General features: G+C 43.1%; 1 protein-coding gene across 1 annotated transcript; it reads right to left on the reverse strand.

The window, feature by feature from the left end:
- Positions 1–52: 52 nt before the first annotated feature.
- Positions 53–25,100, reverse strand: asb15a (ankyrin repeat and SOCS box containing 15a). Its single transcript, XM_083762813.1, has 20 exons — positions 25,080–25,100; positions 24,894–24,946; positions 23,762–23,896; positions 22,899–23,063; positions 21,953–22,202; positions 20,688–20,855; positions 19,119–19,644; positions 16,442–16,595; positions 15,486–15,660; positions 11,363–11,379; positions 10,814–10,922; positions 10,591–10,628; positions 10,322–10,453; positions 9,300–9,458; positions 8,315–8,560; positions 5,033–5,204; positions 3,898–4,203; positions 2,885–3,128; positions 1,628–1,781; positions 53–780 (listed from the first exon to the last, which is right to left on the reverse strand). The coding sequence occupies exons 3-20, from the start codon at positions 23,889–23,891 to the stop codon at positions 605–607; spliced, it is 3,321 nt and encodes a 1,106-aa protein (XP_083618939.1). The 5' UTR covers positions 23,892–23,896; positions 24,894–24,946; positions 25,080–25,100; the 3' UTR covers positions 53–604.
- Positions 25,101–26,425: the final 1,325 nt, after the last annotated feature.

Raw genomic sequence — 26,425 nt, forward strand, 5'->3', positions numbered from 1 at the left:
GATTACCGGAATATGGAAAAAGACAAAAATAGCTGCATAAATTTAGTCTTTATTGAGTTGAAACCACCGGCCATACTATGAACTTTATGCGTCCAAAATATCGGTTTATAAGAGCAGTTTTACTTTTCACAGATTTATTTTTCTCTTTTTCTTTTTTTTACAGAGCTGCAACAATTAAGTTCAATTTATGATCCCCCTCCCCTTTTCAGTTATTCAATGGAATCCGTGGAATTAATTGTGACCATAGAATTAAGGTAAAAAAAAAACTGTGACACAAAGTGATGTTCACGCCATTTTAACTCAAAACGCAGATGTCTTGAATTGCTTCCTATTATGTTTAGCAGCAGCAGCAGCCAAGTGAAGTTGTATAGCACAACAATAGCAGATCTACAAGCTCACAAGCGTGGATATTATGTTACCATGGTCACAAGCTTGTAGATTGGCTATTTTAGCTCACTTTTGCAATACCCTTTTTATCAATAAGGCCTGTTTTCGGGCAGGCAGGGCAGCTGTATACAACGTCCTCCCGGTGGGGGCTCCTCACTGGTAGGATGCAACAGCAGTGGAATCAATTGGCATACATTGATGAGACAACGTTGAACATTCACTCCTCTTTGCATATAATCTTGGCGTACAGATCCTCTTCCTTGAACAGTACATAGTCTCTCAGTCTGGGAGGTAAGTGCATGGAGTTGTTGATGCAGGGGTCGGACAGTCTGCTGGGGCACAGGTGTTTCCTTATCACCACTCTGCACAGATGTTCCAGAGACCGCGGGTTGTCTATAGGTATGAGAAGAGAACAGAGGAGAGGGTCACTGGGAGTTTGTCAGAAAATGCTCTTGACTCACTTTTGCTGTTTTTTCTTTTAGAAAGCTTACATCTGCAGTATTGTCTATAATGTTGCTGTCTGGCAGCAATGTTGTTTTTGGCAGCAAATTTAGATTTTAGTTTTAGTCATGGTCTCTTCAATAGTTTTCATTTAGTTTCAGTCACATTTTAGCTACCTGGAATGTTTGAGTGTTTTTTGTGTCGACTAAATATCATAAGATTTTAGTCGACTAAATCTGTGGTTGATTTAGTCGAACAAAATGTGTTTTGGCGGGCCTTGATGCTGTCGTAATGACTTGCTGAAAATAGCTGATCTACAAGCACACAACGCGTCGCAGTGCGGCACGTTTTATTTAGTTTCCATTTAGTTTTTGTCAGTGAAAAAAGGTAGTTGACAAACATTTTTCGTCTTAGTTTTAGTCGACAAAAACAACACTGTCGGGCAGAAACCTCTATTCTAAACCCCTTTATTTTATTTTTGTAAATTCATGCCTTAGGTGATCATACTACAACTCCCCCCCTGACCCCCCCACCCCCCACCTCTCTCTCTCTCATTAGCAGGGAACAGTGCAGCACTATCCCTCTCTCTGTTTCTGGCACAACAGCGCCCCTACTGGTACTCATAGTCATATACTGGTGCTCATTAACCAACACATAGGTGAACCAACACATAGGTGAACACGGACATTGCTGTTCCTTGGAGTGGTTGCACCACTCAAAAATAGCAGATCTATAAGCTGGTAACTGCTGTAAACAACAGGGTGTTGTTTACAGCCGTACCATGTTATCTGGCGTATACCTGTTATCTGGCGGATGTCAGGCCACTCTTTGTGTCTCTTTAGGGTCTTTGTCAGTTTGCCACAGAGGGTCACGTGACTGACGTAGTCGAGGAGGATTGACACGGCTCTGCCGGCCAGGTGACGCAGATATGAAACGCTGATGAAGTCACACCACTGGGATGGATGACAGTCATGACACACACACACACACACACACACACACACACACACACACACACACACACACACATTGATAGGTCATTATTGGGGTTCTTCATTTTCTAGGGCAGTGGTTCTCGCTCATGTTTGTGCCAAGGAGTCCAAGGACATTCCCAAATTGATATGTATTTCACCGGCACGGACCCCCACCTGTTTTCTTTATTTTTTTATTTTTCCTCTCCGAGGACCTCAGGGGGTCCTCGGAGGGGAGTCCCCCCTGAAAAACGTTGAAGACCCGTGGTCTGGGCCGGTTTCGTGACCCTTAAAGGAACCCCTTTTGCAACCAGATCTTATTTGAATGATGTTTGGGAGACAAGAAACACTTTCCTGGGGGGTTTTATGTGTGTAATATGTGTTTTTAGATATTTTAGAATTTCAAAGTTTCCATGATGTCATGGCTCACTTACTTCTTGGACTACATGTAGTCTCAGTAAGACAGCCCTCCCCCTATCCACAAGGCGGAGCAGTGCACCAAAGCATTATGGGAATTATAGTCCAGGAGGGAAGTGAGACCAGTGTCCATGACATCATGAACACTTTGAAATATCAAAATATCTAACATATCGCATATTGCCCACATAAAAAAACCCAGGAAAGTGTTTCTTGTCTCCCAAACATCGTTAAAATAAGATCTGCTTGCACAGGGGGTGAGGTAGAGCTGTCCCCGACTAAGGATTTGTATAGTCGAAATTAATATGAATACATTTGCTGTTAGTCGACTGATAGTCGACTGAGCACCCCCACCCCCCCAAAAAAGAAAACATCGACTGGTGAACATCGACTGAGAGGCTTGTCATTAGCCAGATTGAGCACAGCAGGTGTGATTGAGATTCTGGAGTCTATCAGGCCAGCGCACTGTGCGATTTCAAGTCACAGGCAGTGGCACATTGCCACACAGGCAGACACACTCCACATGGAGATTGATTAAAAACAGTCAGAAAGCACGTTCAAATGTGTTTATGTCCCCCACAGACCTAGTGGAATAATACAATAATATTTTGTAAAAAAAAAAAGGTCAGCCCTAGGGTGAGGTGGACCTTATTTAACAAAGAACTCACGGGAACTTTTTCCTCCTCCTCCTGGTCAGGCGAGTAGTCCAGGTCAGTCCATTCGTCCCAGTCGCTCTCGTGGCGACAGCAGAAACACTTCTCGGCCTCGTAGCCGTTGTTGAGCAGCAGACGCATCATCACCTCGTCCCTCACGCCGTACTGGAGCGCCGTGGGGAACACCGTGTCGTCGACCGCCGTGAAGTAGCAGTTGACGTCCGCTTTGTTGGCCAGGAGAAGCTTCACAATCTCGTACCTGTATAGGGTTAATGACACCACCATGAAATGAAACCTCTTATCTCTATCTATTTAACTGTTTGTGGGTTTTTTTGTAAATGAACGCCCTACTTGATCATAGGCCACTGCAGCGTCACACAAAAGCAGCAGATGTACATGCACAAGCTCGTATTGCGGCGCCAAGCGATGTCTTTTGAGCTTGTATATCTGCTGCTTTTGCTATTTTCTGTTATTAGAATCCTGAAAATATGAGGTTTCCACCCGACAGAGACGATATGTTACTTGACAACTAATTGACCCCGGCTTTAGCCCCCTCTGGTGGAGGCTTATCCCTCCCTAAGCCCCCCTCCAAACAAGCCCAATTGACTGACCTCTGTGTAAACTAAGATTCATTAGCCAGACCCCCTATAGCACCCCACAGTCACAATTCTCCGGAGCCGTAAGTGTGAGGAATTTGCCGAATCCTGCTATGGCTGGGATTGCCATGGCAATCATTTAGCTCATTTGGGCCGCGGCATCGGCCAGAGCAACTCCTGGTGGTTCTGGAACAACCGCCTATCCAACCGACTCAATGCACTCCCTCGGGTCGCATGCAACGACGTGCGTGTTGAAGTTGGGCGGTCGATCGGTTCTCGAGATACGTGGATTACAGTTATACAGTACATTATACTGTACAATACATTCTAAAACGTGGCCTCAGTTAAAAGGAACATCTCGGGTGCAGTGTGTATATATAGTGACTGCATAACGTATAATTGTATAGGCTATATATACTCGTAGTCTCGTACCTCCCCGATCGTACCGCCACCAGGAGACAGCTGAGAGGGTCCAGGTCCGTTTTGGCTCCGGCGTTCAGCAGCATTCTGGTGCAGGTCACGTCTCCGTTGGAGACGGCGAAGTACAAGGGGCTCCTCCGCATGTCTCCGTAGTTCTCGGAGATGTGAGCTTCCAGCAGAGCATCGACGTCGAAGCCTCTCTGCACCAGGAGCTCCAGGCACTGCAGGTGGCCCCCGTCGGCCGCAGAGTGGACGGGGCTCTGCCCGCACAGCCTGATGGCTCTCCTGGTGGTGATGGGGATGAAGATCCTCAACGCCCTGATGGAGGAGGGGGAAAAACAGTAGCCGTTAAATGGGAAGAAATAACGCAATACTTTAGCTTGAGAAAAGGCAGAGTATAATAATTCCAGTCGTGTCCCCATGACTCCCCATACTGACCTGAGATCAGATTCAAAAAATGTCTTCTACATCCTGACAGTTTTCTGAAAAAGCTACATTTCTATGTCAGTCATTCTTCGATTTTTCAAAAAATAGCAGACCTACAAGCTCGTGAGCTTATAGATCTGCTATTTTTCAATAGCTAAATCATAACATAATGCTAACACCAAAAGGGGTTCCCGCCCAAAATGGGTTAATAGTATTGACCTCTATTAGTTCAAGACGTCATGTGTGTTACTGTTAAGGTTGCGCCCACATGTATGTTTCCAGTTCAGTTTATGCAATTTAAAGTTTAAAGCATTCTTTCTGTTGTTTTTAGCATTTGTAATGTCCTTGAGAGCTCATAAAAGAACAGAAAAAGGAGAGCATGTTTCCAATTACAATTTGCAGGTTTGATTTTTAAAGCAAAATAGGGGAGAACATTTTTGAAATGTCTATGGGAAATGTCTATGGGAAAAATGCATGAAAGGGGGCAGGACTGCGACGCTCTATATAATATACAGTACTCCACACAAGAAGTAGCGAAAAATGGGACGTTTCAACGTTTGTGAAGAAAGCCTATTTTTGTGATGTCTGCAAAACATAATCTCCGCCTTTTTTTAGCTAATCTCAGCCTTCCTGGGCCTCGTGGAGATAAATGACCAGAAAGAGGGGGGGGGGGGGGGGGAGGCAAGCATCCATGCCATTCATTTGCATGGAGATGACTTACAGGTAATGTCCCTCATAGGCAGCCCGGTGGATGGGCAGCTGTGAGGACAGACTGGGGATGTTGGGGTTGGCTCCGTGCTGCAGCAGGATGTCGATGCAGTCTGGGTTCCCTGCACCAGCTGCGTCGTAGAGCACGCTGTCTCCGTTGGGCGCCTGAGCATTCACATCAGCACCTTCATGTTATAGTGACACAACAATGTATAGAACCCAGGCTTGGCTTTTTGAAAATAAGTTGGAAAGTCTGTAAGGTTGTCTCAAACAAGGTTGTTTCTTACAATAAATACAGAGTTAAAAAAAAAGGTTATATACAGTATTTGCACCTGTGATATATAGTTTTTGGCTGTGTAAGATAGTTTTCTTTTCAATATTTTATAATTTTAAGCCTCCGGTACGATGATAAACATTATAATCTGGCAACATGAAGTTGGGCAACATCAAGTAAAATGCTGAGCACATATGCTGCGTAAAAACAGGCGGTTTATGAAGGCAACAACAACATTGTTTATATGATGGCTTGCTGCCCTGGCCTTTGGCCTTTTGTACCCTCAAAATAAGTGACAACATCAACGGCCAAGTGGACTTGGCCCTAAAATGATGAAATTCCACAGGGCTGGGTCAAAAGTCATCTTTCATATCACCGTTATACTGAACATGTTATACTGAACCGGTAATGAAAAACTTATGCCGACTTTCACCAATGTGTATGTTTTTTTTTGTGGCTTTTGCCTTTATTTTATATATATTTTTATGGAGGGACAGACAGTAGGCTGACAGGCAATGGGGAGAGAGATGGGGGGGGGGATGACATGCAGTAAAGGTCGTCGCGATCGGGAGTCGAACCCGCGGCACACTGCCAGACTGGATTACCAGCCAAGGTGCCTGGACGGCTGAGCCACGGCCCAGGCAATGGAGTATGTTAATACAATATAATTAGTAAATCTGTATGGTAGAGTATAATTAGTACATCTGTATGGTAGAGTATGTTCATACAATACAATAACTACAGTTATGTGCAGTGGTTGGAGGTGGTCTCCCTACTCAGAGTAACGTAAGTAAGTCCTGACGTCAATCGTTCGTCCCCTCGGTTCTTTAAGGAAAATAACGTTGGTCATCTTAGAATTGTCTCATATAAGAATTGTGGTCCAAAAATAAACAAACTGTCCCAGCGATATTGTCAGCTGGCAGGTGGCTCTGTATGGTTTACGATAAGTCAGTCACTCATATTTGATACAGTCCGTTTCTGGCAAAGAATTGTATTAATTCGGTGGCAGTAACATTAGCATTCTCGCCTTCAGTTGATGCTTCATATCCATTAGGAGTCAAACCACCATGCTCATTAAACACATTTTGTTTATTTTTGGAACACAGAGCTAGTTCTTATATTCAGCAATAGACTATTTTGAATTGACCCTGGTGTTGGGTAGTAATGTTATTTGAAGCGTAATAATGTTTGGACAAAGTCTAGGAGTTGTATAAAAGATATGTTATTTGATGCAGATCGAGCACTGGATTGTATGCTATCGATGCTGCTATCTTTACTGTTGTTTGGACGTCATTGCAATCACATCTCTCCATTAAGAGATGGAGATGAGAGACTTTAGATTGTATTAATCTTGAGGGGGGAATTCAGTTTCACCCATGGCTGATTGCTGCTCAGGTGGTCATGATGAGAGCTTTGCGTCACACCCTTTACATCTGTGTGTGGGTTTAAAAAATATTGAACCCATGAAAAATATTGAAACCCCCATATGACTTCTTCAGTATAATCAATGATGGACAAACGACTATACAGTATCTCACCTAACGCCACTTGAGCTGGATTTGGGTAAAGAGATCATAATACACAGTCGATTTGAGTAATAATAATAATAATAATAATAAAACTTTATTTGTATAGCACCTTTCATGACATGAAATGCAGCTCAAAGTGCTTTATAGAACAATGGGGAATAAAAGAAAAGCAGGGCAACGACATTAAAAAAACAAGCAGTAATGCAATACAGTGAGAACATGAATAACAAAAAATAAAAAAATAAAAGATCAATTAAAAGCAATGTTGTAGAAGTGGGTCTTGAGCTGAGCTTTAAAAATGTCTACAGAGGCTGCCTGACGAAGGTACAGTGGGAGCTTGTTCCATGCCAACGGCCCGTAGAAGCAAATAGCTGCTTCCCCGTATTTTTTTGTTGCCATTTTTTTAGGCAAAGCGAGCAGGCCAGCAGTGGAAGACCTTAGGGGGGCGGTTTGGGACATATTTAGGCAGGCAGTCATGTAGGTAGGAAGGTGCGAGACTGAGATTGAGAGCTTTATAGACAAGTAAAATAATTTTAAAATCAATCCTAAAAACAACCATCTTAGTTCTAGTTAAAACTCTGGCTGCTGCATTTTGGACAAGTTGTAATCTGTCAGTTGTTTTCTTAGGCAGTCCTGAAAAAAGTGCATTGCAGTAATCAAGCCGAGAAAAAACAAAGGCGTGGATTAGCGTTTTTGCAATCGTCCAAGGACACATAGGCTCTGATTCGTGCAATATTTCTAAGGTGAAAAAAGGCAATCTTGGTAACATGATTAATGTGTGAATTAAAATTCAATTCAGAATCAATAATAACCCCCAGGTTCTTTACTGTACTGTTACTTTCTACAGTCAGGTTGCCAAGTCTGCTTAATATTGATTCTTTCTGTTCACTAGAACCGATTATGAGAACTTCTGTCTTATCCTCATTTAGCTTGAGAAAGTTCTCACTCATCCAATATTTGATGCTAGACAGACAGGTAAACAGCGGGTCTAAAGCACAGGGATCATCTGGAGCCACAGAAAGATATAGTTGGGTATCATCAGCATAGAAATGAAAATTGACTCCGTGATTGGCAATGAGTTCGCCCAATGGCAGTATGTACAAGGAGAAAAGCAGAGGGCCAAGAATCGAGCCCTGTGGAATACCAGAACTGATGTTGTGTTTGTCTGAGTCAAACTCGGCTAGATTTTTGATAGGTAGGAGGAAAACCAGGACAGGGCCGTACCAGACAGGCCTATCCAGTGCTCCAGACGCTGTATTAAAATTGAATGATCAATCGTGTCAAATGCAGTCACCATAACAACTGCCGACTGCAGAGATATACTTAGTCGACCCGGGGGCACCCAGGGATCTATACTAGGTCCTGTAGTAGTTTCATCCACACCTAGTCTTAGCTCAATCTACATACAAGACTATTTACAACGAATGTTTCGCCCACCCGGAATAGGGATGCAATCACTAAGGGTTCACTAATGATAAAATAATATACATACCACGTTTAATAAGGAGCTCCAGGACGTCAAAGTGGGCATACTCGGCAGCGATGCCCAGGGGAGTGACCCCGTGTTGGTCCGTCTCTGTGACCTTTGCCCCGTGCTCCAGGAGCAGCTGCATGACGTCCACACAGCCCACCGTGGCGGCCTCGTGCATGGCCGTCCACTTCTTCAGACACACCTGCTCCACGCGCGCCCCTCTGGACAGCAGAGTGGAGACCATCCTGTAGGACCCGGCACGCACCGCTGGACGCAAACGGAAACATCAGAGACACGCACTGACCGTGCTTCTGGTTGTTGTTGTAGTGATGGATGGATGATGGATAGATATCCCATAGCTCAGTGGTTCCCAAACTTTTTCATGTCAAGGACCCCCAAATTGACACTCATTAGCCCACCAAACTCCGTTTGAAAATATATGCCAAGGAAGCCCCATAAGAGAAGATTTTTACGGCTCTAGCAGTGATTTTCACCGATTTTCATTTCAAGGACCCCCAGGTTTGACCTGAATTAGGCTACGGACCCCCACTTAATGGCATTTCTATCTCTGGGACCCCAATGTATATTGTAAAATCAAAGTTAATTTAACTCTGAGAGTGTACGCTCTCTGAAGTACAGACCCATAAGGGTCCAATTGGTTCCTAATTATCATTGGGTACCCCCTGGATGAGGTTAGTTAAAAAAAACTGCACAAAAAGAGGCACTGGTTAAAACTAACCAGTGCAACAAAAACTTTGCAAATGGAGGACAATTCAAGCTTCCTGTAAACCTGCAATGTTGGTGAGTTTAACAGTGTTTAATGCAATCAGATATAGGACCTTTCTGTTTGGATGTGGGCTGTCAAGACCAGAACGTTTTGCCACTTAGTAGGCGTACCTGCATAACTTCCGGGTACGATGCTGTCACGCGCATACAGTATAGCCTCTATTTAGACAACATAGATGCATACTAGTACACAGTATCTATCTAGCAGGATAGTATTTACCCAGAAGAAGAGGGGACACATTCTTGCTGTTGGTGGTGTGTGGAGAAGCATGGTGGTTCAGCAGCACCTTGACGTTGTCCGACAAGCCTTTCTTCACCGCCAGAGTCAACAATGTCTCCCCCTCCTTGGTCCTCTCCTCCAAGGTCAGACTGAAGGATGCTGGGAAGAGACGCTACATGAACACCACTCATTTCATCTATATTGTTGCAGAAGCCTCATCTCCCATACTTCTTAACTTTTTGTTTAGTAAATAAAATGAATGCTCTACTTACTACAGCCTCACCCAAATATCAAATGTAGCAGATCTACAAGCTCGATGTGTGGTGCCATTAGTTTTGGACATATGAGGTTTCCTCCCGACATTGACTGTATTCTAAATTTGTGTTGTTTTAAATCAAAAAAGATTCAAGAGTTTATTTGTCACTCACTCATACAGGCACAAGCCGCGGGTGTGGCATGCTCCACAGACTAAGCTGCTAACACAACAAGAAAATAGTGATTGTAATGTAATATAATATATAATGTAATATAAAAACTCATAATTTACGGTAGTCAAAAGGATGAATCTTCTTTTTTTAAATTTGTGCTTCAAAATAGTGTCGAGTAACCAATAACAGAAAATTACATTGAATTAACTTTTTAAAATAAGTATAATTATAAAACAAACTGACTGGACCTGGCTGGAAATAGACCTTTATGGGTCCATTCCTCGAGTTGCTCAGGAACACTGAGAATTTGACACTGTACAGCACTGAGTTATGAGCTTCCCAAACAAACCGTGGATCAGGACTCGTGACCCGTTTGTGGGTTGCGGACACATTTTTATGTTTTTTTCCCCCCTACATTTTGTTTTGAATTACTATTTCAAAACATTTTCAAAAAACATTCGCAAAAAAAGCTATCATGAATTAAAAACAAATTCAAACTAGTACATGGCAGTACAGTACAGTAATCCTGTTCCCTGTGGGGGTTGGTACAGTATGATTGGTGTTCACAGTTTATGATGTGAGGACAGATCTTACCATACAGCACTATCTCCAGCACTTGCGCCAGTGGCTGCATGGCAGCCCTGTGCAAGGGGTACCGGCCCCTGTCATCGGCCTGGCTGAAGGCTTCTGGGAAATCGCACAGCGCCTGCAGTGCCAACATGTCACCTATAGGATGAGGTGACAGATTAGAGATTAGGAGGATGGCATCTGTCGTAGGTCCAAAAGTCACTACTGTACTGTCAGTTATTTTTTGTTTAAAGTTCCCCATTGCCACAAAACAATTTTATCACTACTGCATTTACCTTGTTCAATGGCCTCCACAACCTTCAAATGTTGTTGTCTGAACATATCAAAGGAAGATTTGATTTGAATCTATACATTTGAAAACAGTGGGACAAAAGGATAAAGGAAAAGGAAAACCACACCGCAATATTATGTATATATGTATCGGTGTTATCATTGTATGTCTCAGTACTGTTTACATGCACGGAAAGTGTCTTAACACTCTCTCAGTTATGTTAATACCTATCTGTTGATAGATATTGTTTTTGGCATGACTCTTGAATGCTCATTTGGAGTGCATAGTCGAGAAGCCCGTCGTCATCCATATCCTCGGTGGGATCCATAGCGTTGCCTTTTGAAACGAGAGGAGGTGGTGGAAAGATCAAGTCAACGTTTAACTTATGTTAAAGTGGCACTGTCACTTTTTTTTAAATGACAAAAATGCAATTTTGTCCAGTTTGTATGTTAATTCAATATAGCATATACAATCGACGTGGTTGTATTTAGTCTCCTATTGAAACATTTAGATCCTATGTCTAGGTGACACATGACCTTCGACACACAATTGTTTCTTGTTTGACACACATTTTGACCAGAAGGTCCAAGATTCAATTCAATATCCCCTGAGCAAGCAGGCGGCCGGCTCTATTAGCTCTAAGGTAAACATTTCAGCACTTGTCAGGAGACCCACAGGCTCAAATCCGCGGGGTAGAAGAGTAAGCTATACATAGTATCTGCGTATACGTTCAGAGAAAGGGCACAAGTCAAAGTTCAACACGTATAACGGCTCACCTGTTAAGATTACGGTTCTGTGGAAAGAGCACGAGTCCTGAAGAACCTATATAGCCATTAGCCAAACAACGGTTTGTTTGTTTATTTCTCTGCTCAATGGAATCCCCTCCACCCCACCCCGCCCACCCCACTCCTCTTGACATGCACCCACACACACTTCTAAAGCTATTTATAGCTGTCACCTGCTGTTCACGCTGAACCAATGCATGTACACTGTAAAATAACGAGTGCTATATATAATCTAACTCTGACACTGATAAATTAACACCCAGGGTTTCAACTGTGTCATTAATGGTGAGCCATCAGTGGCGGGAAAAGTACTCACATTTTCTTTACTTGAGTAAAAGTAGCAATACTGCACTGTAGAAATACTATTTAGTCTGGTATTCAAAATTTACTTTGAGTAAAGGTATTGGTATCAAAATGTTCTTAAAGTACAAAAGGAGAAAGTGCTCATTATTCAGGCATGTTTTCAAATGTATAAAATGCAAAAGTAATCTTTTGAACTTAGCAAAGTAGCTCACAATGAGTCGCAGTGTGACTTTCAAATTGAGTGAGTAAAAGTACAATATTTGCCTCAGTCTGAGATGTAGTGGAGTAGAAGTAAAAGTACTGGAAATTGGTACTATACGTACATAAAGTAAAAAATACCAAAAAATTGTACTTAGGCCTACAGTACTTGAGTAAAATGTGCTTAGTTACTTTAAAGTTTACAGCACTGCGGTGTGACTATAGCCTTGCTAATCAGCCAGACGCGAATCAGCCGTTGGCAAATAAAATATGCCTGCCGGCTAATAAGTCAGACATTTTCTGGCTTATTAGCCAGGCTAGTGTGACATGTGCATGCCTCATGTACCACTGCTAATGACAAATTATAATGGCATACGGTATTGTATTATGAATATTTATTCAATCACTGTAGCGATTACACTGCAATGTGGGGGCAACACTTTAAGCCTGTGTAATGAATTATAAACATACTTGTAATGCATTAACTATTTGAGACACAAATTTCCCATTCACTTGTCCGGACACAAAAGTCACTAGTCCGGAGCAGAGGTCATCAACATGTCTGGTGATGGACATTTTCATACAAAATGAGTGGTCAATAATATTACCAAAATGCTAGCCTGAGCTAACGTGTTAGGTTTCTGGTCTAGAGGGGCGGGTCGCGGCTCAGATTTGCGCACGCCCTGATTGGATCTCATCGATCTGTCCGTCACCCCCGGCCCCTCCTCTCCCCCCTAGTGCAGCGCTACGCGTCACATCATTTGGAGCGACGCCCACCCGGAAGGGTTGACTCCCACTTTTAGACCAGAGCGGCCAATACGTTCCTCCAGGCTTTCAATTTTTGCACCAACAAAAATGAAAGCCTGGTACCGAGGCTACCAAAATGCATACTAGTCCAGTAGACACGATGAAAAAAAGCACACTGTTCTTAAAGCTGTGGGAGAGTGGTTTGACCATCACACTTTTTTTTTTTCAAGCAATGTGAACTCGTGAAGTGTTTTTAAAAGAAGCATGTCGCGGTTTCCTCAACCCTTTGTACAAAGCTGAGAGGGAAGGCGTAGCCGTAGATGGAGCAATTTGTAACTCACAAAATTACTTTAATAGTCAAGCGTATTATTGTTACTATTTCCATGGCCATCTCTGTACTTTTGTCTACTTTCTACTTCAACTTCTTCACTTTATATTGAAGTGATTGCTTTGAACTTTTCAAAGCTTTAAAGACAATCAGAGACAGTGGCAAGAATTGAGCAGTTGAAGAAGAATGACCATAAGTTCATACTAATGATCCATAATGTATACATCATATATAAATCATGGAAAAGTGGTCAGGAAAAAAGGCCTGTTCGGGGAGGGGTATAATAAATTGACTGCAGGGAGATTTTTCGAGGCGCAATCATAGACATGTTCTGTATCCGCCACCGTTTGGTACCTGTTTTAACAAGGTTTGTGCAGGCAGTGTCTTTATTAAAGTGTTAATGTCAATGTCACAGGTCACAGGTCATTTCGAGGAAGCAATCTGATTGGTTGAAACAGCCTTCTAGCCGTGGGTTAAACCAGCACCAGATCAACATATGGAATGAATTCTGTAGGCTTACTGGCCATATATGGAGCGTGTCTCGAGTGTACAGGGTTTGATGAGGTCAGATCAACATATGGAATGTCTGAACCGGTCCCTTTCATGACGTGGTGTCATGAACACGACGCACTGACTGACTGACGGGAAATGCAGGTTTTAATGGTAAACGCGACATATGGTCGCAATTAGTAGCCGTTTAAAATAAATAAGTGATGTTGGGTAGTTTTTCCCTTTGAAAGTAAATAAACAAGCCACAGAATAACACAAGATGACGGACAATATTGGAAAGGTGATTATTAGGAAAGCCAGACAATAATGTCTCGCAATATTGTTTCACAAAAAAAGGGAAACCAAGAGTCACTTGTCCAACGGACAAGTAAAAATGTAATGCACTTGTCCGGAAGGATTTATTAGTTGTCCTGGACAAGCCTTAATGTCAAGCCCTGCCTGCATTATAATCGGCTTATAACACTGTGCAATTATTATTATAAGCACTCTTAAGTACCCATAAGGCTTTATAAAAAATAATTATAGCACATTGTGTTGTGATTCGTTTTTTTTATAAAGCACTTGTAAAGTAGGCCTACTTACTGTAAGAGTGCTTAAAACTATAATCTCACACAGCTTCATGACTCGAAAATAATGCAACTGGCATCAAAATGTTAGTCATGGTTATTTATTTGGCAGTGGTTTAAGAAGTACTGACAAGTTTTACTTACAGTAAGTAAAAGTATCAATACCACAATGTAGAAATACTCTGTTGCAAGTAAATATCCTGTATTCAAAGTTTACTTAGTAAAAGTACAAAAGTATTGGCATCAAAATATACTTAAAGCACCAAAAGTGGTTGAAGTGGTTAATGTAATTTGTGGTTTGCAGTTATATTCAAAATCTTCAAAGTAACCGGTAAAGCTCAAATTTACAGTACTTGAGTACACTTTACACCACTGCATTTAACACATTAAGACCTGAGTCCGTTCGAGTTATACAGAAGTGACAGCGCAGTATTTTACAAAGCAAATCATTTGATAAATCTATCTGCTAAAGAAAGCTGCACCAGTGTCTTCACAAAAGACCCACGTCAAACTATTCGTATTTTATTGCAACCCTTCAAGTTTTATTCCATTCACATAATTTATTTGTTCATAAAGACAGTGGAAAATGCAGTATTAACAAGCTGGTGTAAAACAAATGCATAGAAAAAAAGAACAATGTTACATTATATGAATAATGCTAATTCTAGAGTTCTATTTAAAATATCTGACCGTAACTCCATAATCAATCATTGTAAAACTTCATAGGTATCACTTTCCCCTCAAAGGAGGAGTTATCTTATTTTGGACAGAAGTGATTTCAAGGTAAAGCAGGCTAACTTAAAACATCATTTTAACCAATCTCTTTATACAATATAACTGGTAGATCTGCAGTGGTCTCCCTCTACTCGGACATTGAGAGAGACATTTCGGCCCTGGTACTGTTAGGACACCTACTGGTTGCAAGTAGTACTGCCTGAAGCTCATATCTACCATATGGGATGAGTTAGTAGATATGTTTTTCTCTCACTATGTCTCAGGTAGACATACATGTTATAGTCGGTGTTATTTTTTTCAGAATATTTTTATATCTACAAGCTCACAACATGTCGATGTATAGATTGGCTATTTTAACTATTCAAAAATGTTTAGGGATAAGGGGGTTAGAAGCTTGTAGATGGGCTATTTTCCAAACATTTTGGAAAGATCTGGAAAAATAGTGGACACATCCGTATAAGGATGTATAACATTTTTAACACAAATCATCTCTTGGTGGTCAAGGCCAAAATATACAAATATCGAATGGAAACCTCAGGACAGCAAAAGTAACAGATCAACTGAAAACGCTTCAGTAGCTTCGGGACTTGTGGATCTGCTACTTTTAACGTAAGTTAGAATATCGGGATAAGAGGTTTCTGCCCGACAGCAACGATATAGATTTGGGGGACGTCGTTGACATGGAAAGGGTTTGAGAAGCACACAGACTTGTCCTTCTACAATCTACATGATCCACACGTCCGCAGTGTGGCTGTACAGATCCAGCTCCTGGTACAGCAGGTAGTCTTTTAGCCTGGGTGGGAACAGGCCAGAGTTCATGAAGTCACGGTTGTTCAGTCTCTTCAAGGTCATCCGTCTCCTGAGGTCAAGTCTGCACAGATGCTTCAGAGACCGAGGGCTCCCTGGAGAAACGAGTTGTGATCGGTTTAAATAAGGGGTCTTCAACATTTCTCAGGCCAAGGACCCCTTAGCTGAGAGAGAGATATATGAAGCAGGGACCCCCACTACATATTGATATGTTGCTCTGTTCAGACATTTTTATATAATGCTTTTCCTCCCTTTTGCTTTTATCTATCTTCTTAAAGCTCATACATAGTCTGGTTTTACGGTGGTGGGGTGACCACCGAACTACAACATGACGTCACGAGCCACGGTGAAGAGCAAACCACCGCCACCGCTCCAGCCCTTCTCTCTGTTTTTACTCACCACCGCTCAACGTTATTTCAGCTCCGGTGGTCAGCTCACCACCGGAGCGGTGGTCACCTTACCACCGAAAATCCAGACTATGAATAGGCCTTTATCCTCTTCTTTTTTGCCTCTATGTATGTTATGTTATGCTCTGTGATGTGAAGCACTTTGGTTCGACCTCTGTAAATCTGTGTTCTCAGACATTTAAGAACTTAAACAGTAATACGTTGTAAACCTGACCTTTGACTTGGTCTGCTCTTTCCCTGCACACCAAACCTCTTCGCCGAAAATAGCCGCTCTACAAGCTCACAAACTGTAGATCTGCTATTTTCAAAAACAAGAATATCCAGCGCTCGTGGAAAAAATAACCAAATGAAAACAACAAAAAAACAAGCAAATCAAGACGACAAAATAACACATCTATGCAATAACTGCAAGAGAATTAGGGTAGGCTACATAATAATTTTAAGGCTATACGCTTACAAAGCAACTTACTCAGAATGTTACATATCTCTGGCCATTCGTTCTGCTTCTCCAGAAGGCGTGTGAACTTGGAGCAGATGTTTACGTGGCTGACGTAATCCAGGAGAATCTTTGTGACTCCACCAGACAGGTGCATGAGACAACACAGGCTCATGAACTCACAAAACTGCAGAGAGAGAAAGAAAATATGGGATTGTTTTAAAGGACACAGATGGGTGATAAAGTCAGAGGGATATTACAGGCATGAGGCATGTACACATACGGTACGTCTACTACTGAGGTAACATTGACGTTTGTTGTGTATTCATTGTCATGGATAGATTAAACATCTCATGCCATGCAAGAGTGCAGTCTAGCCTATACCAACTCGGGACTCCTGAATCGCTGCCCTCCACACTCTCCTATCTAGCATTAAGCTCTACAGTGTTGTTAGCTGAAAGGCCTCGACAGTCCGTTTTCACTTACGTTGGGGTGAGACTGAGAGAATGCACGCAATGCACTCCATCCGTTACGTTGCGTTGCCATGCGTATCCAGTGCGTATCCAGTGTGTCCTTATGTGTACAGTACGTGAATGTTGTTGTGGGAAATACTGTATGAAGGCTCAAATCTATATAGTGTATTGTTTGTATTGTTCCATGCTGTTCTGTCTGGTCGTGTCTGTGAGCAACGACTTGGCCTGAAAGCCTGTCTTACTCCAATCCCTTTGATCCCTTTGATCAAGCTGTACAGTATGTAAAATACCATATGTTTGTTATGAGACCGTGCTGGGCCTAAATAGGTATCACTATGGAGTTCCTGTCTCAGGAGGGTGGCGACAGCCAAGACGGTGAGAGTGTCTGTATTGTATTGTACTTTTGTGATGGTCATGTTGTCGATCTGTGAACCTGCTTCTGGGGTATAAGAGAGGACCTGCTCAGAAGCTCAGGAGGCTGGTGGGATGGAGACCACGAGAGAGAGAGATGTGCTGAGGGAGAGAATACTGAGTGATACGTAGGCTGAGCCTGCTAGACTGAGAGATGTTGTTTGCTTGTTGCTGTTCTTCTGAATAAACTTAGGCTACGATAGGCTACACATTCACCTTCCGGATTATTTCCATAACCATGTCAGTAGGCCTACAACAATTCCACCACTGGATGGCAGTTGAAAGACTATCTAGTAGTGGCTCTCCCACAATGCAACGCTGCATTTTCAGGAAGTGAATCTGGTATTTTATTCAAGATTTTATTTCAAAAGCCCCAGCATTTATGCCATCATAAACTGTGATGGAGAACTCCCGAGGAAGAAGACACGTGAGCATGTACGTAGATCAGCTATTTTTGGCAAATGTATTTGGTGTAGAGGGGGAAAAGGAGGGGGCCTAGTGCAGACCCCTGTGGGACTCCTGTCAACTATGTTATAATCCTTAACTGGCCTACTGGCATGTGCACTTAAGCCTCTCCAATTGAGCCAGAATGCCGCAGCGCGCTTGGTCTTCAACCAGCCAAAATTCTCACATGACTTGCTCCCTGTATTGGCTCCCGGTTACTGCCCGTACAAAACACTGATGTTGGTCTACAAAGCAACCAAAGGTATGGCACCAAAGGTATGTCCCCCCCCCCCAGGGACAATTAACGCTCGACACGTCCCAGACTCTTCTCCCTTCTGGCTCGAAAACTATGGAATGAACTTCCAATTGCAAGCAGAACTGAAGACTCACTCCCAATCTTCCGCCGTAGTCTGAAAACTCACCTCTTCTCCATCTTAGCTCTAGCACTAGCACTAGCCTCGACAACCTTACAGGCCTATACAGAGCCTAAACATATGTAATGTAGCTAGCATATTAATAATTATGTAGACTACTATATACTCATAGTTTCCTTCTACAGATATTCTACTGTTAGATGGAAGTCAGGTTCTTTGATTGATTGATTGATTGACATTTTGTGTAGAATGGGTACAGTTCAAACAAAAGTACAGGTCAATACAAAATCTGCCACGAGGATAAAAATACATCGGGGTCCTCTATTTTCAATTCATCAGAACATTTAAAGACGTTCAAATATACACATGTTATGCCATGTTATTTATTTATTTTAGTTGGTTTGTTTGTTTGGTTTGTTATAGGTTAGAGTAGCCAGGACTAAATTATTTTCGCTCCTATGCCACCAAAATGTGGAACGCCCTACCGACAGTCATTAAGACATGTGAATCCCTTGACTCCTTCAAAACTGCTCTCAAAGGGCACCTACGGATGGCTGCAATTCGAAACTGGCCCCCGTAAAATCTGAATCCCCCCACCGCCCTTTCCCCCCTCACTGTATAAGTTTCTTTTCCCTTTTTACCTCCTTTATGATGAAATCCTGTTCTGTTCTTTGACTATATAGAAGTGTCTATTTGTACGGCTCTAAATGTTTTGATGAATTGAACATGGTGGACCCTCTTGTAAACAAGTGTAATGCTTAATTGGGTCTTTGTATTGAGTTTGTGCTTGAAATGTACTGTAATTCTGCAAACTGTTAATAAATATTTCAATCGATCAATCCATATTGCCAATATATTTGACCTCCTTGTTCCTCCCAATTTAGTCGTTATTCCAATTAATTCCTTCCACTGCTTGCCACTGCCTACTGGCTCGATCACCATGCCAGTGAGGAGCCCACGCCGGGAGGAGAGAGCACCTCATGTTAACGGTTGAGAGAGAGAGCTCACCGGAATCTTGCCGTCTACGTTGTCGCTGGGATCCAGAGGGTCGTCGTGTTTGCAGCGGAAGCACCTCGCCACGTCGTAGCCGTTGTTGAGCAGCAGACGCATCATCACCTCGTCCTTCAGGCAGTACTGCAGCGCCGTGGGGAACACGGTGTCGCTGATCACCGTGAAGTAACAGTTGACGTGTGCCTTCCTGGTCAGCAGCAGCCTGGCGATGTCGTACTGCCCCGACCGTACCGCCACCAGGAGGCAGTGGAGGGGATCCATGTCCGTTTTGGCCCCGGCCTCCAGCAGGGCTTTGGTGCAGGCCAGGTCGCCGTTCGACACGGCGAAGTACAGCGCGCTCCGCCTCATGTCGCGGTAGTTCTCGGAGTTGCACACGTTCATGCGGTAGTTGACGTCGAAGCCGTGCGCTATGAGCAGCTCCAGGCAGTGGTTCTGACCGCCCTCTGCAGCGCTGTGCACCGGGCTCTGACCCGCCTCTTTGATGGCCTTCTTGTTTGTGAGAGGTATCAGCATCTTCAAAGAGCTGAGGGTCAGGGAATATAAAGTAAACAAGGTTAGGTTCCTTGGGTTGTAATAATCTTAATCGGGGACTAAAATAAACTAAAAAGAAAAGACTTAAAGCAGCACTATGTACAGTAACTGACAACTGTCCTCTTCTATCCCGGATTTGAACCCGGTTATCTCATCTGTGCAAACTAGCCCGCCTGCTTGCTGCAGCCAGGGGATGAATCTTGACCATCAGGTCAAAATCTGTGTCGGATCCTGAGCCTAGGTGAGAAATGACCTTTGACACAATCTACAGTAAGAGCGCAATCTTTGGGGGTCAGGCTGTGACCCCCAACAATAATCCTATTGGAACTGGGGACCCCCAATTTAGTTTGACTCGGTTCCACAGATAAATATTGTGAAAATAGCTCGCGTTGCAAGGTGGTGTGAGCTTGTTGATCTGCTATTTTCAAAAAGTGTCTCTTTCTTATATTATTTGAAAATTTGGCCAATGTTTGACCGCTTTGTTGATTACTTTTGATGCAGTATTAGGGACTTTTTTATTTTCTTTCGTTTAAAATAGGTTTCAATTGTCACTTCTGACATCGTCGTCAGAGGACAGGGGGGTCACAGTAGTCCCTATGTGTATCACTCACTCACTCACTCCAGAGGCTTAGATATACACAGAGTTACGCAAACTGCGTTCACTTCATGGGACCAGTCCAATAGACAGTCTACATAGACTTCTATTGAGAATGGGGACAACCAACTGGGACAAGTCCTGGACCGGAAATAGGCAGACATGCATTGGACTCAGGCAACAGCCCAGCTTTAATGATCTTAAATCCCTTGTATAGAAAAAGTACAACATACTGTAGTAAACATTAAAGAGACTTTAGTTGTTACTGTACAATACTTTAAAACAGTTGTCACGTTGCACACATGCCCAAAATAGCTCTTATTTGCGCCGCAAACAATGTATTTCCAACTCCAGCTTGTCTCGGTTCAGGGCTGCATGAACAGCGAGCGAGCGCTCGGTTTCTGCCCCCTCCTATATCTTAACACTTAGCTCTGACTCACTCATAGTGGCCTGCGTACGCGGCCTTGTGGATGGGCAGGTGTCCAGTGATGCTGGGTAGGTTGGGGTTGGCTCCGTTCTCCAGGAGGAGACGGATGCAGGCCAGGTTCCCCGAGCCGGCTGCGTCTGTGAGGACGCTCTCCCCGTTGAAGGCCTGGGAGTTCACTCTGCTGCCTGCAGGATGGATGGACGACGTGGACAGAATATCAACCCATTCTGACCTGAGATCAGATTTTAAAAATGTCTTCTACATCCTGACAGTTTTCTGAAAAAAAAAGCTATGTTTCTATGTCGATTTTTAAAAAATAGCAGACCTACAAGCTCGTAGCGCGCCACTCGGTGGCGCGCTATGAGCGCTATGGGCTATGAGCGCTATGAGCTGAGGACCTCCATCTGAAAAGATGTTGTGCCAGGGACCAACTGTAGAGAAGTTTGGGTTAAAAACCTACTAAATTATTCCACATTTTGGGTAAAAAGAAAACTTCTATCATTATGTTGTGAAACAGAAAGGCGCCTTTATACACTTTATACACAACAATTTCCATGTAAATCCTACATAGTTCATTGAAATATAGACCCCGGGGTCTATATTTGCCTCCATCCTTTTTTCCTCTATACATAGCACCAGACCTTTACACACCAAAAATAGCTAATCTACAAGCTCAGAGATCAGCTATTAAATGTTCACATGTGTGGTTAAAACAAGGTGAAGCTAGAGCTGTGTATCACCAGATGACCAGATCACCAGATTAAAAACAGGTGGCGTGCATACATCCCGTCCCTCGATGGTATGCTGCAAACTGATCTGGTTATCACCAGATGACAAGTACAATGCTACAATGAATAGTTCAAAGGGATAGTTCACCCCCAAACCAGCAGTAGTTCCCTATGGAGACACAGAGGAGGCTCTCGTGTCTCCATGGGAATTTAGGCATAGTCTCTATGCCTATAGAAGGCTAAAGGAAATCGCTCTACTTCCTACATACCATAATTGAGTAGAATCTCGGTCATGTGATAATGGCCTTCTTCCTATACATACCCCTAGTGGAATAGTAAGAGATTGGCTTTGATCTCACCTCAAAGCAGGTGCCTATGGGCTATAGTTCCAAACATTGGAACTATCCCATTGAGAATCAGAATGAGCACTTCCGCATTCCATTGTTACAATGGGAGTCAACGCTATAGTGTCGCCACTCTCTTACTATTCCACTCGGTACATACACAGAATCTCGGTCATGTGATAATGGTCGACTTCTTCTTCCTATACATACCATAGTTGAGCAGAATCTCGGTCATGTGATAATGTCCGTGCTCTGCCGCCACGGCCAGCGGCGTCACTCCCATGATGTCCTTCTGGTTGAGCTGAGCGCCGTGCCGCAGCAGCAGCATCATGATGTCCACGCCGCCCGACCGGGCCGCCTCGTGGACGGCCGTCCAGTTCTTGCGGCACGCGTGGTCCACCCAGGCTCCGTGGGCGATCAGCGTGTGGGTCATCTCCAGGGACCCTGACCGCACCGCTTCAGCATGACGTGCGTGAGACATGTATGATGACAAAATACAGCACACATCTCGGTCAAAGATTACAGCTTGAATATCATTAACTTGTATGCGTGCATTTAAATGTTGATTTAGGACTAGTGCCTAATACAAGAGAGACATGTGCTCTATACACTGAATTAATTTCCCTACCCTAATAACCCTGACATTATTCTCTTAGCCTGACTTTAAACCAAACCCACAAATGTGTTGTGTTTTTGAGTGGTGCAACCACTCCAAGGAACAGCAATGTCCGTGTCCGCCTATCTATGTGACGTTAACCCACCTATGTGACGTTAATGAGCACCAGTATAATGAGTACCAGTAGGGGCGCTGTTGTGCCAGAAATGGAGAGAGGGATAGTGCTGCACTGTTGCCTGCTAATGAGAGAGAGAGAGGTGGGGGGGGGGGGGGGGGGGGGGGGAGTTGCAACACTCAGTTCACACAGGTGTGATTTTTTTCACACACTTTCAAGACTTTTCATAAAATGGTCAAAAAGCACACGCTGTCTAACAACGTGCCACACGGTTACACTATTTCCAGTGTGTGATACTGGGCACGCTAAGTGTAAATTAGGCAGCGGCCGGCCCCCAACCTATAAACGACTTTTTAAGTCTTAACCCTAAACCCCAACTTGGATCTCTCTCACACATGCACGGAAGTCGCGCGCCCCTCACCCAGCAGCAACGGGGACTCATTCTTGCCGTTGGTGTTGTGTGGAGAAGCCCCATGCACCAGCAGACTCTTCGCATTCTCCACCAAGCCGGCTTTAGCCGCCAGAGTTAGCGCGGTCTCTCCTCCCATTGTTGTCCTCTCCTCCAGACTAAGCCCACACGAAGCCACTGAAAGAAGGGGGGGGGGGGGGGGGAGGGTCAAGGTCACCGGCGGGGGACATTCCTGGTGTTCATCGTGATGATGTCAGGTCAACAGTTGTGTGATCCTTGACGGACCGTTAAGCCCAGCCCAATATCGCCACCTCGCCATTTGCCAGTGGTGGGAAAAAAGTACGGTACCAATACCATCATGTAGTAGAACTACTAAAAAGTAAAAGTCCAGTCCTATTCAAAATGTACTCCAGTAAAAAGTATAAAATTTATTCACATTCAAATTTACTTAAGTATACTAAAAATAAAAGTGTTTCCATTGTCCCATTTCAAATGTTTCCAAATGTATACATAGAAAAATAGCAGATCTAGTGAGCTTGCAGATTGTCAGGCTAACCGAAGTATATAGGGCTGAAATGGTTCATTTATATTTTGTAATAACTAATAATCAAAATCAATAAAGTAACTTGAATCTTAACGCTTAAATGCAAATGTTTTATTTAATTTTGAGCGATGGAAATAAGCGAATTAGCACTAAAACCCAATGCCCCATTCAATTCAATTGAATTCGTTGAGGGCTTATGGTAGGGGAAATAGCCAATAATGTGCTTCTGCACAAAATAACACCTGGACCTCTTTGGTGGAGACGTACTGTAACAACTACAAATAAAGGTAAGAAATCCTTCTAGTCTGAAATTCTCCTTTAAATCTCTTACCATGCAGCACAGTCTCCAAAAGCGCTACAATGGGTTGCGCTGCAGCTCTGTGCAGAGGAAGCCACCCTCTGCTGTCCCACTTGCTGGCGGCACCCGGGTGCTGGTGCAGCAGCTCCCGGAGCACTGCCATTTTACCTGGACACAAGAAGAAGGAACCAAATCAATAGGCATTTAGCTTTATACGCTCTTAAACCATTTAGACCTGACTTTGAAATTTAAAAATAAATCTCCTAAATCCTGTCAGTTTTCTGAAATACCTATGTTTCTAGTTGAGTTGAGTGGTGCTCAATATTTCATGTCAAGGACCACAAAAATGTTATGTAATTGGCCACCGACCCCCATCTGAAAATATGCTGTTCCAGGGACCTCCTCAGAAGCGAAGATTTGAGTTAAAAACTTTCGCTCTGAAAGAATATATATTCAAAGATTTGTGCCACATGTTCACGATTTTTCAAAAATAGCAGAGCTTGTAGATCTGCTATTTCTTTTTAAATCGTGGTAAACATGTCTGGAGGTAATACATCCAATGCATGCATATAAATAGTCATCTATAGGATCATATAGGTAAACCAAGATCTGTACATTGAAACTATACACACTATACTATACTATAGGATGCCTGCCTGGTCAACAAATATCATGGAATCTGGAACCCCTCCTCACCTCTGCCTCTCCTCTTCCCATAAGTACTAAACCTACTTTGTCGCCCACTCTCCTCTCTCCCACCAATCTGTTTGTTAGGTCTGTCTGTCCCTGCCAGCCGTGGTTGGCAGTGATGATGCCAGACAGTTCTCCTAAACAGCAGCCTGGCGTGTGACAGACTAGGCGGATGCTGGCATTATGGGGGAGCACAGGGGTTTGGCATGCAAACACAAAGACATATCGTTGCTGTCGGGCCAGAAACCTCATACATGTTTTTATTTAACTTTGTGTTTTATTCGTGAATTAACGCCCTATTCGATCATACACACTAAAGCATCGAAAGTAGCAGATCCACAAGCTCGAAAGGTGATCTCGTAGATCTGCTATTTTTGAATTTGAATCCTGAAAAGTAACAGTTTTGGACTTATGAGGTTTCTACCCGACTGAGACGATGTTTATCAGAGCATTCTGAGGATGGTGTTGCACATACCTTGCTCTATCGCAGCAATCACTCTCAAATTGGCACCTCTCTCCGTTTCTAAACTAATACATGGGAAGGAGAAAACATATAGTTAACATTTCTGGTGGATACATTTCTGAAACGCTAGTAATGTCAGCATGTTTACTTCTATTTTATGTAATTGTAAAACGCATATAGAGAATACAGCATCCATACCTGGCATTAGAATTTAAAAAAGCATCTTGGCAAGATTCTTGGATGCTTAGTTGAAAGATGTAGTCACTGAGGTCATAGTCACTCAAGTCCTCGTATGAAGTCATAACTCCCCCAATGAAGTTATTCCAAACGTTACAAAATGCAAAGCCACGCTAATGATGTTTGGTCTCCAAAAAGGGGTGAAAAAAAGTTTAGTAGATCGAGAACCTTATTCCAAAAACATATCCTAGAAATCAACACAAATCCTCATTTCCTTTTCTCCACATCAATTCTACCTCACTGAAAGTCCTCACCTCTGCCTGGGAAGGTATGTAGCCGGTCGCACTAACTCGTCCCACTCACACTAAACAGGAGAGCATTTTTATATTTAGAGACTGACCTACTATCACCATTGTCCAAATACATTCAAGGAATGCATGCCATGCCTGACACATATCCCTGACATACTGCAGATGGTCTATTGTGATTGTGTATATGTCAGGGGTTCTCAACGTTTCTGGCTGCAGGGGACCACCGGAAATGCTTTGGCCATGTCTTGCGACCCCCGCACCACTCCTCCTCCCCACCCCCAATACAAACTGATTGCAAGAATAACCTTAATAATAGAGAAAATATATATACTGAAACCAGATACTGTATAATCATTAAGGAAAGTGTATGCATGTACTACGTGTACTTCATTTCCATTTTCCAGCCAATCAGTTTTTTTTTAAATATAATTTGGGGACCCCCCCAAAATAATTTGGCGACACCCCCCCCCCCCTGGTCTATGTTGCCAGAAATAATATTAATAAATAGAAAATAACCAAGAGCTGTATGTGAGGGACTGTATAGACACCTGGTTGTTTCTATTAAATATAGTGGCGCAGTTATAGATATACCACTGGGCACTCCACGTTCTATAAGCCGGGTCTTTGTTATTTTGAGCCCCAGTCATATCAAGAGGCTCCCTGGGCTTATGGTAGAGTTAAGAGCCATCCATTGTTTTGTGGATGTCAAAGAATATGCCTGCGATTTTGCATCCTCCTTTTCCAATCCAATAAATATGATATGATGTCTCTCTGTTTTGTGCTCTCCTTTTTTATTTTTATTTTTTATCCCACTATTTTGTAACCCATTTTTCACCCCTGTGTCAATTATGTAATGTGATCCTGGGCTCCGCACACACTCCGCCAACCTGGGGAGAGCAACAGACTTGAACTCATGCTTGTTTTGTGCACTCCTGGGAGTGTCTACCAGGAACTGAGGAAACTGGGCATCATTAAAACGAGATGGGACCGACACAGTATAGGCTGGTGAGAAAGCTCTGTTGACCTAAAGTGATTAATCCTCTGAAATCCTCCCTC

This window comes from Protomyctophum parallelum (genome assembly GCF_964188405.1).
Source record: "Protomyctophum parallelum genome assembly, chromosome: 4".
In the NCBI taxonomy this organism is placed as follows: Eukaryota; Metazoa; Chordata; class Actinopteri; order Myctophiformes; family Myctophidae; genus Protomyctophum; species Protomyctophum parallelum.

Bases quoted from the DNA above. Each gene is read 5' to 3' on its own strand.
- asb15a (XM_083762813.1), bottom strand. From the start codon at position 23,891: ATGGCAGTGCTCCGGGAGCTGCTGCACCAGCACCCGGGTGCCGCCAGC. The intron at 8,561-9,299 runs GTAAATACTATC...GTTTGCGTCCAG, and splicing joins TGTGTCCCCTCTTCTTCTGG to CGGTGCGTGCCGGGTCCTAC. The intron at 4,204-5,032 runs GTAAGTCATCTC...CTCCTCCATCAG, and splicing joins GCCTATGAGGGACATTACCT to GGCGTTGAGGATCTTCATCC.